The 13,707-nt window shown below is 40.2% G+C and overlaps 1 protein-coding gene across 1 annotated transcript in view; it reads left to right on the top strand.

Annotated features, from left to right (window-relative positions):
• The window catches only part of RGSL1 (regulator of G protein signaling like 1), an 89,726-nt gene that overhangs the window by 18,586 nt on the left and 57,433 nt on the right, over positions 1 to 13,707 (top strand). The window contains exons 5-6 of the mRNA XM_012802578.1: positions 3,013 to 3,174; positions 4,236 to 5,203. Of these exons, the coding sequence (XP_012658032.1) occupies positions 3,013 to 3,174; positions 4,236 to 5,203 (1,130 nt within the window). The remainder of the gene's footprint in view (positions 1 to 3,012; positions 3,175 to 4,235; positions 5,204 to 13,707) is intronic.

Here is a 13,707-nt window from a genome sequence, read left to right as displayed (position 1 = left end):
AAAAAAAAAAAAAAAAAAAAAAAGATGTGTACTATCAAAAATGTTGATGAGGATTTGGAGTACGTGAAACTATTGTGGGAACTGTGAAATGGTATCGCTACTGTGGAAAACACAATGGCATTTCCTTCAAAATTAAAACTAGAATTAAAATATGACTCAGCAATTCAACTTTGAGGTATATACTCAAAAGAATTGAAAGCAAAGTCCCAAAGAGATACATGTACACCTATATTTATAGGGGCATTATTCAAAATAGCTAAAGTGGGAATGCAGCCCAAGTATCCATCAACAGATAAACAGAGAAGCAAAATGTGGTACAGACATAGAGTGGAATATTATTCAGCCTTAAGAATGAAATTATGACATATGCTCCAACACGAATGAAACTTGAGGACATTATGCTAACTAAGCCAGTCACAAAAAGATATGCCGTATGGTTACACTTATATGAAATACTTATTGTAAGTAAGTCAAAATCACAGAGAAAGGAAGTGGAGTGTTGGCCTGAGGCTAGGAGGAGGGGAAACTGGGGAGTTACATTGTTTAATGGGTATGGAGTTACATTTGGAGATGGATGGTTGTGATGGTTGTATTAATGTATTCAATATCACTGAATTGTACATGTAAAATAGCTAAGATGGTAAATTTTATGTTATGTTTCTTATCCCATCAAAAATATTGGGAAAAACATATAATTCAGATCATGTCACTTCTCTGCTCTCTGTCTGCCCTGCTCCTCTCCACCCTAACACCACCGATGATTCCCCTCTCAGTGAGAAATCCAACCCCCTTACAGTGACCTTAAAGTCCCTAGGGACCTGGGCCCATTTCTCCTCTGACCTCTTCTACTCCCACCCACCTCCCTCCATTGCAGCTACTCAAACATGCAGGACACATTTCTACTTCTGGGCTTTGCATTGTTTTTTCCTCTGCCTGGAATGTTCTTCCTTTAGATGTGCATGTGGCTCCCTCTCTCACCTCCCCAAGTCTTTGAATAAATCTCGCCTCCTTCATGAAGGCTGCTCTAATGACCCTATTTAATACTGTATCTTGCCTACTCATCCAATCCCTGCTTCCTGTACCAATTTCCTTTACCCAATGCTACCTTTTCTTTGCTTTTTTTCTGTAGTGCTTATAACCTTCAACCTTACCTGATAATGTACTTATTTATTATGCTTTTGTTTATTTTCTGTCTCCTTTGTAAGAATATAAGCTGGGGGGAGAGGTGGCAGAGATTTTTGTTCTGTTTATTGCTGTATCCCAAGCACCCAGAATGGTACATGGAACTTAGTGGGTATGAAAATATTTATTGAGGTAGGAACAGAAGCACCTCTGCTGTTCACTTTTGTATCCCAGCCTGCACAGTGGCTGCCACTGTAGGATAAGATATGGTGATTCTGTTCCTACCCCAATAAATATTTTCAATATTTGTAAATATTTTACAAATATTTATTGAAAAGGATGAATGAACAATTTCCATCTAGGGTTGAATTAGTAACTTTTAGCTTGGTAGTCAAAGGAAATTAACATGTTCCAACCGCTAGCAAAGTTAAAATTCAGGAGCATTTGTAGAATAAAATGTTGTAACAAGTCACCTGCTATCCTCTACTACTCTCCTTCAAATATTAATATATATATGTGCATACTTGTGTATATATGTATATGTACACATGTATGTATATATAATGTATGTAAAGTTGGATTAAAATGCACAATGAGGGAAAAATCAGTGTCTTGTGGGGATTGCAGAAGGGAATCTTCTTTGGTTAGAGGGTGTTTTGAGCTGCTGATTGTGTGTGCACACCCCTCCATCACTTGACACATGTCAGGAGACAGTCTGATGCCCAGCTTCAAAAGCACCACATAATTGGGACCCACTTCAGCTAACTGGCCAGCATTTTTCCTCTCTCACACTCAACAAATGGGGATCTGACTGCATGCAAGGCTGTGAGAGGGGTCTAGGGGAAACATCATTCTCTCTATCTTACCATGAACTTTTCCTGGCAGCCAAAATGATGAGATGGAAAAAGGCAGACCAGTGGCTACTCGAGAAGTGCATTGGCGGGGTCAGAGGGATATGGCGCTTCTGTTCCTACCTCAAGAACAGTGCAGGTGGGTTGTTGGGGTTGTTCCTGGGGTCTTTGCTAGTTCTTAACAGTTTCTAGGTTGCCCCTTAGGCCCAGTCGGCAGTGATGTGTGTCCATGGTGAATATTAATATTATGATGTATAATAATGCAGTGGATAAAAAAGTCTTTGAAAACTGACGTCTTAGCATAGGTGTGGTAAAAGCAATCAGCTTCCCTTTCGTTCATTCATGTATTCATTCATTCATCTAACACTATTTGTTGAGCACCACTGTGTGGCAGCCACTGTACAGGTTGGGATACAAAAGTGAACAGCAGCCTTAAGTCCCTGCTCCACGTAGCTGCTACAGTGGTAAGGAGATTGACAAGGAACAAATAAATAAACCCCTGTAGCAAAAGCATTAGGAACTACTGCTTCCTGTTCTAGTGGGTCCAGTAGTTGCTGCATATGGGGAGCATGGAAACTGGGACTGTTTGGTCTAGGGACAAGCCCTAATTTTAAGGTTGCAATCCTGGTCTCCAGAAAGCAGGTAGGGGACAACTGGATAAGCTATCTTTAATACTGTCACTCAGAGTTTGGCCCGGCAAAGTTGTATGTAATAAAGGGAATGGAGACTTTGTCACCTTTTGGCTCAAGGGCCCTTCTACAGGCTGCTCTGGGTCTATGATATAGGAAATGTTCTTTTTCCCCTGATAAGTTTTTGGACAAAATTCAAATGTCTCAGGATCCATCCTCAGTCTTGCAATTTTCCCTACAGTGAGAGTTAATTTAAAACAGCTACAAAAAATCACAAACAATCCCTATGCATTAAGTTCTGTCTCCCCAGGCCTCCCATCTCCCCCGCATTAGAACTTTTCTGGAGATGATGTCTTAACCCAAACTGTGGTGTCTGAAACAGTAAAACAGCTTCCCTGTCTGACCTCTAGGTGAAGACTTGGTGGATTTCTGGATCCTTGCTGAGAAGATCTTGAGCATAGATGAGACAGATATAGAAGTGAGAGACTACTATCTCTCCCTGCTTCTCATGCTGAAGGCCACCCATCTGCAGGAGGGTTCCAGGGTGGTGACACTCTGCAGAATGAACATAAGTAAGAATTATAAAGCATATTTGAAGTAAAATCCTTTGGAGAGATAACAAAAATAATCAATCCAGCATTTAATAACGTCCACTCTCCCCATCTTCTATGTATCAAGGATGCCAGTGGGAACCTCAGCCTCTAACCAGGGAGAGGTTGGAATAGATCAGTTGTCTTTAGGCTGGTACTTGCCCCTTCCTGAGATATTACCTGCCAGTGAGGGCCAGGTGGAAGGAGGGAAAAGGAATTGAGATCGGGGAATCGTAAAGCTCCTGATCTTCTCAACTTACAGTCATTTTATTTTTTAAATTGGGATTCTCTAGAACAAACTATAGTCTGCAAGCCATATGCATTACATGTGGCCTATGGGCTAAAAATGCTTTTACATTTTTAAATGACTAAACAAAAATAGAGGAAAAGAAGATTCTACAACATAAGTTGTATGTGATTTACAAGCCCAAAATATTTACCATCTGGCCCTTTACATAAAGAGTTTCCTAATCCCTTCTCTAGAGAATAAGATTTATTCATATTAGTTCATTAAATGAGGAGGCATTTCTAACCTAAATACAAACGTGTTCTGGAAGATCCAGTGTTTGGAATTAGTTACACACCCCTCTTTTCATATAGGTAATTGAGAATTGATGACATTAAAATCAGAGGTAGTAGGGACTCCTTCAAATTATCCAGTCCAAATATCTTCCTCCAGTCATGTCTGACCCTGAGGAATCCTGTTCAGATGGATGGCTCTTGTTTTTAATCATCTTTTCTTGTGCTTTTGCTTTTCTTCACAATTACATTCAGTAGTCTGAAAAGTAATTCAGAGAATCACATAAAATGGCTTATTTCTATGGGGAAGGAGGAAGGTAATAAGGGCAAGGGGTACCTTTGTACTGAGCAAACCCTTAAAATATGTCCACTGTGTGTTTCACCTGTCCACATTTTAGGATTGCATGAGGAACTAATAAAATGGCATACACAAAGACACTTGGAAAAGTTTAAAAACCTCTCTAACATCATCCTCCCTGTCACTATCACATCATTTTCACCTTTTATCTCTGTATTTTTCCCAGAGTCCCTCTTGAACCTCTCCATCTGGCATCCTAACCAGACCACCTCCAGGAGGGAGATCCTAAGCCACATGCAGAAGGTGGCTCTGTTCAAACTCCAGAGTTATTGGCTTCCCAACTTTTACACCCATGCCAAAATGGCCATGGCCAAGGAGGAAGCATGCCAAGGTCTGATGCAGGAATATGAGACTCGCCTGTGCAGTATTTGCTGCTCCCACACAGGGGGACTCCCTCTGAACATGACCATCAAGAAGAATGACCACTTTCAGAAGGAGTACTCGAGCAGGAAAACCAAGAGGAAGATGTGGCAGTTGATAAATCCTGGCTCTTGGTTTCTGGAAATGGACTGTGAGCCAGATACCAACATTGTGCCCCCACAGGAGAGGAGGCCTCAAGAAAAGGTGGTTAAACAAATGCCTCCCCTGAGAGTGGCTTCTTCAAAGGAGAAAATAATCAATCTCCCTGAAAAGCGTAGTCACTCTGCTAGGAAGTTGAGCATGAAGAAGAAAGCTAAGCGTCACCTCCATATGGAGGGCCTCTTTGAGACAAAGTTCACTACTCACCTGAGGATTGCCACTCCCTTCACACATTACTCCTCCCAGGTAACTATGAAGAGGGCCATCAAGCAAAGCCTCTGCATTGGGTATACCCACTGGGCCTTGTGTGCTGATGCTTATGCAGGGAGTCCTTTCCGGAGCCACCTGAAAAAACAGAATTTGAAAGTGGAAACTCAACTTCTGGACCTCTGGCAGGACCTGCACCATTTCCTCGGTGTCCTGATGAACAACAGAAAGAATGGGAATGCCGTATTTCGTCACATGCTGGGTAACAGAATCTGTGAGCTCTACCTGAATGAGCAGATTGGTCCACCCTTACCACTCAAATCCCAGATCATCCAGGGCCTAAAGGAATTGCTGCCTTATGGGAATGTGAACCCCTGGATTCCCAAAGCCCAGAAGGAAATCTGCAAGGTAGGCCATGTCTTACAGAAATGGGTTAGTATCTTGCAGATTAAGCCAAGACTGACCAACACCGATCATCTGTATTGGCTTAGTTAGAGATAAAATTACCTATATAAACCTTCACATATTGAAGAGTTGGTTGATCTTTTTTTTTTTTCAGTTTTTGTCCGGGGCTGGGTTTGAACCCTCCACCTCCTGCATATGTCCTACCCCTTTGAGCCACAGGCACTGCCCGAGTTGGTTGATCGTTTAAGGCACAAAATGTGCATCTTCCCCTAAACCAGCCAAAATTCTGAAGTAGAGTAGGTGAGGAGTTGTCAGTGTCTATACCTTATACACTTCCTCCTTACATGTAGTCTCCCCAAACCATGAACTTCAGAGCATTCTATGAGGGAAGTTTTAAAAAATCTGTTATAGGGTGGTGCCTGTGGCTCAGTGAGTAGGGGTGCTGGCCCCATATACTGAGGGTGGCGGGTTTGAACCTGGCCCTGGCCAAACTGCAACAAAAAAATAGCTGGGCGTTGTGGTGAGCACCTATAGTCCCATCTACTTGGGAGGCTGAGGCAAGAGAATCAACTAAGCCCAAGAGCTGGAGGTTGCTGTCAGCTATGATGCCACAGCACTCTACTGAGGGTGACAAAGTGAGACTCTGTCTCTAAAAAAATAAATTTAAAAAAAATCTGTTATAAATACTATGTATTGAAAAGTATTTTGCGAAGCTAGCCATCAAGGAAATGGCCAATTGGGAGGGATTTATTCTTTTCACAAAACATCAGATAAAAGTAAGGGAACGTTCTAAAGGTTCACAGGAAGTGAAGCCCATAGCATGACTATGGTATTGAGTGCTTGGCAGGAAAACAAATGGAAGAGTCAAGTTGGGCAACAGATGAGAACCAAATAAGAGGGGCTACTAACAAAGGAATTAGTGAGGCAGAAGGAAAACCACAGGGACAGTGCAATACCATAAGATCAGTAAGGGTGGAATGCTTCTATTACTGCTTGGCATGAAGAATTGAGGAAAAGGAGCAACTACTAGAACCAGGAGAGAAAGAGCTGCCTTGAATGGGACAATAGCTAAATTGGCAATAGCTACCATCTTCAAAGGATATAACCAGTTCACAGTGCTGTAGCTTGTAGGGTTTAAGGAAACAGATAGCCCAAGCTCACTTTCTTGCTTTCCCATCTCCTGCCAGGACACATCATCTGATGAACCCAAATCTGTTGAAATTGTCCATACAGGTTAATTTTCCAAGGCACAAGCAGGGTGAAGCAGAGTAGAGAGTAGATCAGGTGGAGCAAATAGATTTAAACAGCAAATTATTTAGTGCATTACAATGTATTTATCTCATAAAGGACATTAACATACATTTTCTCCTTTATGTTTCATAGCACTTCAAAGAGGCAGAAAAAGTAGTATTGTTGCCTCTGTTATATGGATGAGAAAAATGAGATCATAGTAAGTGAATTACTCTAAAGAAGGCATGAAGCTGGCTAATGGATGATCCAGGATCAGAACCTAGGAGTTCTTGGCTCTTAGTCCAGTATGAATTCCAATATATCATAATTGTCCAAGTTTGCACATCCAGGTAGTATCAGACCATATCAGTCCAGTAGATCCATCCACAGGAAATGCTCTCCTTTGCACAATTCTTGATTAATGAATACCCAGAGGCCTTCTTGCCTACCATGGAGGCATTTGGGGCTAAAAGCTCAGGTTAGGATTATGCTTCTCAGATCATCAAATTTCCACAGTAAATCTCCCTTACTGTGCCTTGGTCTTCTGTAAAGACATTGAAGATACTTGCATATAGATAAAACTGGCACATGATAGCTTCTCAAACTAAAAATCTTGCTATCATCCTTGCTCCCATACCCAGTTCATTGGAAGTGAGCATTTCTTCCCTCCTTTATAACAACCATTTTTAGTCAAGACCCATCCTTCTTAACAGTATTATGGTAACAGCCTTCTGTCTGATGCCTCTGTGTCTGCCCTTTCCCATTAGCAGGCTTATTTTCATACCAACCACAGTGATTATGACCAAACATAAATAATATAATTTAACTGAAAATAGGAAAGTGAAGGCCTTGAAAACAGATGAATTTCTGTTGCAGTAAAGCCATTTTACTTGCATTAAAATCCAGAGTCCCTGGTAAAACTAACAAGGCCCTTATGATCTGTACTCTACCTCTTTTCTCTGGATTCATCTACCATTCTTCCCCCTATGTTCATCTTCACCTATGCAAGGAATACTACCAGCTTGGCTATACTGTGCTATATAACACAGCTTAGTCTCCCACTTTCTCAGGTCTCTACTCAAAAGTCACCTTCTCAAGGAGAGCTTAGCCATTTTATACAGGGTGGCCATAAATTTCATAACTTTAAACATAAAACACAAACTTTATGGCTACCTTGTATAAAATTTTAACCATACCCCAATTCCAGCAATATAAATGAATAGGAGGTCCCCAGACTTTGTTCATCCACATAAAAACTGACTTGGCAACTATCCACAGACAAGGTGCCTTTGAGGAGCTTTGGGGACAGGTAGAAGATTGCCATACCTCAGTGAAGCTTAAGAGCAGGAAAAGCTGCTTTGAAAAGGCAGACCTACCAATCATGGTCCTGGCTAAAAGTATAGTAACGACCCCACTCCCTGTAGACTCAGCTCCGGCCTCATTTGTTTATGATGCCACCAGCCACACCCTTCTTTGATCCTAGCATAAACTAGGGCCTGCCTGAAATCTTGGTAGCAGGCCCACTGACTAAAGACAAGACCTGAGTGGATGTGGATGCAGCCCTATGACTGAGATCCATCTTGCTCAGTTGAATTTCTAGGGGAAGTATCATCTGCCCAGAGATTCAGCAGGAACCACACCCATGTATGCTCCTGGTAACAGACCTGCTGACCGTAACCTTGACTGTGAACCCTGAGGGCAGCTCCAACCAACTGTGGACCTAGAGGAAGCCACACCTGGCAAAGGCTCTGCCACACCACTGGCAGATCTAGCTTCAGTCCTGGTTACCTATGACTCAACTCTAGCCCTGACTGCTTGTATACCTGGATGAAACCCCAAATTTCCACATACAAAGCTCTCCAGATCCATCTTCTCACAGATCCAGATCCAGTTTCATCCACCCACAGACTCAGTGGCTTCACCTGTGGAACTCAACAGTAGGTCTGCCTGTAGACATCACCAGCCAACCGGTCCTGAATCTCTTACTCAGCTAACTAGTGAACATCTTTATTCACCAAAACAAGTCTGTGAAGATTGGAAAAGGTAACTACTTCTTTAAATGCACACATACCAATGCAAGGGTATAAGGATCACAAAGAATCAGGTACACATGACACTACCAAAGAAGTTAATAAACTATCAATAGCTGACCCTAAAGAAATGGAGATCCATAAACTACATGGTGAGGAATTCAGAATAAAGAATTCAAAATAATTGACTTAAAGAAGTTCAATGTGTTACAAGGAAACACATATGAACAACAAAACAAAATCAGGAAAAAATACATGAATAAAATTAGAAGTTCAATTAAAAATTAGAAACCATTAAAAAAAGAGTCAAACAGAAATCCTGGAGCTGAGGAATACAATGACTGAAATGAATAAACAGCAGAATCAAGAAGAAAGAATCAGTGAACTCAAAGACATCATTTGAAATCATCTGGTTAGAGGAATAAAAAGAATAATAAAGAGTAAAGAAAGCCTATGGGACTTGAGGGACACCATAGGCTAAACTAATATATACATCCTGGAAATTTTTGAAGGAAAAGAGAGGGAGAAAGGGGGTAGAAAGTTTATTTAAAGAAGTAATGGGCTTGGCACCTATAGCACAGTGGTTACAGTGCCAGCCACATACACCAAGGCTGGTGGGTTCAAACCCAGCCTTGGCCTGCTAAACAATGACAACTACAACCAAAAAATATCTGAGTGTTGTGGCAGGCTCCTGTAGTCCCAGGTACTTGGGAGGCTGAGGCAAGAGACTCCCTTGAGCCCAAGAGTTAGAGGTTGCTATGAGCTGTGATGCCATAGCAATCTACTGAGGGTGATATACTGAGACTCTGTCTCAAAAAAAAAGAAATAAAGAAAAGAAAAGGAATAATGGCTGAAAACATCATGAATCTATGGAGAAAACATCTACATTTCTGAAACTCAAAAATCTCCAAATAGTGAATCCAAAGAGGCATATACTAAGACACTTTATAATTAAATTGTCAAAAGTTTTTCCTTTGTCCTGATTTTCCTTTGTCTAAAAGACAAAGATCATTTTGAAAGCAACAAGTGAAAAGTGACATGTTACATGAAAGGGGGCTCTATAAGACTATCAGCAGATTTTTCAGCAGAAACTTTACAGGTCAAGAAAGAGTAGGATGATGTGGTCATTGTGCTGAAAGACAAATGAACCCTGTAAACCAAGAATATTTTACCCAGAAAAACTACTCTTTAAGAATGAAGAAGCGGCTCGGCGACTGTGGCTCAAGTGGCTAAGGTGGCGGGTTCGAATCCAACCCGGGCCCGCCAAGCAACAGTGATGGCTGCAACTGAAAAAAAAATAGCCAGGCATTGTGGCAGGCGCCTGTGGTCCCAGTAACTTGGGAGGCGGAGACAGGAGACTTGCTTGAGCCCAGGAGTTGGAGGTTGCTGTGAGCTATGCCACGGCACTCTACCCAGGGGGACAGCTTGAGGCTCTGTCTAAAAAAAAAAAAAAGAAGGAAGAAGCAGGCTCAGTGCCTGTGGCTCAGGTGGCTGGGGTGCCAGCTACATGCACCTGGGGTGGCGGGTTCAAATCCAGCCTGGGCCCTGCCGAAACAACAGTGATGGCTGCAACCAAGGGATAGCCAGGCGTTGTGGTGGGTGCCTGTGGTCCCAGCTGCTTGGGAGGCTGGGGCAGGAGACTTCACTTGAGCACAGGAGTTGGAGGTTGCTATGAGCTGTGGTACCACGGCACTCTACCCAGGGGGATAGCTTGAGGCTCTTTTAAAAAAAAAAAAGAATGAAGAAGCAATAAACAATTTCCCAGAAAAACAAAAATTGAAAGAGTTTGTTACCATTAGACCTACCTTATAAAAAGTGCTAAAGGGAATTCTTCAGGTTGAAATGAAAAAGGTGATAAACAACAACACAAAAGCATGAAAGTGTAAATCTCAGTGTTCAAGGTAAATATAAGGACAATATACCTGATTTTAATATTATAAAGAAGGTATGTAATTTACTTTTAACACAAGTATATAAATGAAAAGACAAAGTAATAAGAATAAATATAACCACAAAATTAGTAAATAGAAACACAAGATAGGAAAAAGCAAAATCTGACATCAATTATATAAACTAAGTGGGGGCGGAGAATAAAGCATAGAATTTCTGTATGCAAATGAAGTTAAATTTTTATCAGCTAAAATCAGGCATAACTATAAAATGTTTAGGCTTAGTTCCTATAGCTCAGTGGCTAGGGTGCCAGGCACATACACTGGAGCTGGTGGGTTTGGATCCAGCCCAGGCCTTCCAAACAACAATAACAACTACAGCCAAAAAATAGCTGGGCATTATGGTGGGCACCTGTAGTCCCAGCTACTTGGGAGGCTGAGGCAAGAGAATTGCTTAAGCCCAAGAGTTTAAGATTGCTGTGAGCTGTGATGCCACAGCACTCTACCCACAGTGACAAAGTGAGACTCTGTCTCAAAAAAATAAAATAAGATGTTTGATGTGAGCCTCATAGTAACTACAACAAATATATAGTAGCTACCTAAAGTAAAGAGAAAACAATCAAAGTATACAATTATAAATGGAAAATCAAATCACAAAGAAAGATAGCAAGAGAGAAAGAAGAGAACTATAACACAGACAGAAAACAATTAACGAAGTAGCAATAGGAAGTCCTTACCTATTAATAATTGCTTTAAATATTAATAGTCCAAACTCCCCCAATCAAAAGACAGAGTGAATGAAGAAAACACAAGACCTAAGTATGTGCTGTCTATAAGAGACTTAACGTTTGATTGAAGAGCACACATAAGCTGAAAAAGAAGTGGAGAAATATATTTTATGCAAATGGTAACCAAAAAAAGGCGTAGGTATAATTATATTAAAAAATAGACTTTTAGTTAAAAGCCATCACAAGAGACAAAGATGATTATTATATAATAATAAAAGGGTCAATTCAACCGGAAGATATAACTGTTATATGTGTCTAACATCAAATCACCTAAACATATAAATCAAATTGTTGACAGATCTGAAGAAACAGCAACGTAATAATAGGAGACTTTAATACTCTGCTGTCCATGATGGATAGATCATAAAGACAGAAAATATACAACAGAACTGAACAACATTATGGACCAACTATACCTAACAGCACTTTCTACCCAACAATAATAATACTCATTCTTCTCAAGTGCAGGTGAACATTCTTTAGGATAAGTCACATGCTAGGCTACAAAAATGAGTCTTAACAAATTTAAGAAGATTGAAAATATTCCAAGTATCTTTTCTGATGAATCACAGTAGAAGGAAACTAGAAATCAATAACAAGAAAGAAAAGAAATTCAAATACATAGTATTAAACAATACACTTTTTTTCTTTTTTTAAAATTTCACATTAATATGAGGGTACAAATGTTTAGGTTACATTGATTTCATTTCTAAGTTGAGTTCAAGTTGGGCACGTAGCTATTTACATATTGGTTTCATATTAGTATTGAGTACATTGGATGCTTTTTTTCCTCCATTCTTGAGATGCTTTACTAAGAAGAATGAAACACTACATTTTTAAACAACTATTCAAAGAAGAAATAAAAAGAACATTAGAAAATACATCATGACAAATGAAAATAAAAATACAATATTTCAAAATTATGGGATACAGGAAAAGCTGTACTAAGGAAGATGTTTATAGCAATAAATGCCTACATTAAAAAAAAAGAAAGGTGTCAAATCAGCCACCTAACTTTACTCCTCAAGGAACTAGAAAAGCAAGAAATAAACTGACACTTATCAGAAAGAAAAAAATAAGGTTAGGAGAGAAATACATAAAATGGAGAATAGAAAATCAATTTTAGGCTCGGCGCCTATAGCTCACCCGGCTAAGGCGCCAGCCACGTACACCTAAGGTGGCGGGTTCGAATCCCCAGCCCGGACCCGCCAAACAACAATGACGGCTGCAACCAAAAAATAGCCAGGCGTTGTGGTGGGTGCCTGTGGTCCCAGCTGCTTGGGAGGCTGGGGCAGGAGCGATCTCTTGAGCCCAGGAGTTGGAGGTTGCTGTGAGCTGTAATGCCACGGCACTCTACCCAGGGGGACAGCTTGAGGCTCTGTCTCAAAAAAAAAAAAAAAAAAAGAAAATCAATTTAAAAAATGAAACTAAATTGGTTTATTGAAGAAAAAGAGAAGACTTAAATAAAATTACAAGTGAAAAGGAAACATTGCAACTAATTTCCACATAAATAAGGATAATAAGAGGCAATTATTAACAATTATATACCAAAAAGTTAGACAATCTAAAGAAAAAGAGAAATTCCTAAAAACATATAACCTACCAAGACTGAAATTAAAAGCCTGATCAGAGCAATAATAATTAGAGATATCAAAGAATGAATTAAAAAATCCATACATTCAACAAAGAAATTCTCAGGACCAGATGGCTTTAGTGGTAAATTCTACCCAACATTTAAAGAAGAATTAACACGAATACTTCTTAAACTCTTCCAAAAAAATAGAAGATAGAACACTTTCAAACTCATTCTATTAAGCTAGCACCGTCCTAATACCAAAGCCAGACAAAGACACCACAAGGAAAGAAAACTAATGATCAATAACCCTGATGAACAGAGAGGCAAAAATTCACAATAAACTACTAGCACACAAAATATACCAGCACATTAAAAGAATCATGGACCATGACCAAGTAGGATTTACTCTGGGATATAAGGATGATTTAATACATGCAAGTCAATCAATATAATAACACAGCATATTAATAGAATTAAGGATAAAAATTTTATCACATGACCAGGCGCAGTGGCTCATGCCTATATTCCTAGCACTCTGGGAGGCCAGGGTGGGTAGATTGCCTGAGCTCACAAGTTCAAGACCAGTGTGAGCCAGAGCAAGACCCTGTCTCTAAAAATAGCCAGAGGTGGTAGGTACCTGTAGTCCCAGCTACTCCGGAGGCTGAGGCAAGATAATTGCTTGAGCCCAGGAGCTTAAGGTTGCTGTGAACTATGATACCACAGCACTCTATCAAGGGTGACAAAGCGAGATACTGTCTCAAAAAAAAAAAAAATTAAATCACATGATCATCTCAATACAGAAAAATAATTCAAACAAAATTCAACAAACTTTCATGATAAAAATTATAAAAAATATATAGAAAGAATGTACCTCAGCTTGGCACCTGTGGCTCATGTGGCTAAGGTGCCAGCCACATACACCTAAGGTGGTGGGTTCGAATCCAGCCCAGGCCCGCCAAACAACAATGATGGCTGCAACCAAAAAATAGCTGGG

Source organism: Otolemur garnettii, unplaced genomic scaffold (assembly GCF_000181295.1).
Source record: "Otolemur garnettii isolate 467f Iridium unplaced genomic scaffold, OtoGar3 scaffold00016, whole genome shotgun sequence".
In the NCBI taxonomy this organism is placed as follows: domain Eukaryota; kingdom Metazoa; phylum Chordata; class Mammalia; order Primates; family Galagidae; genus Otolemur; species Otolemur garnettii.
The sequence above is the reverse complement of the archived record's forward strand: the minus strand, read 5'-3'. Positions and strand labels throughout refer to the sequence as shown.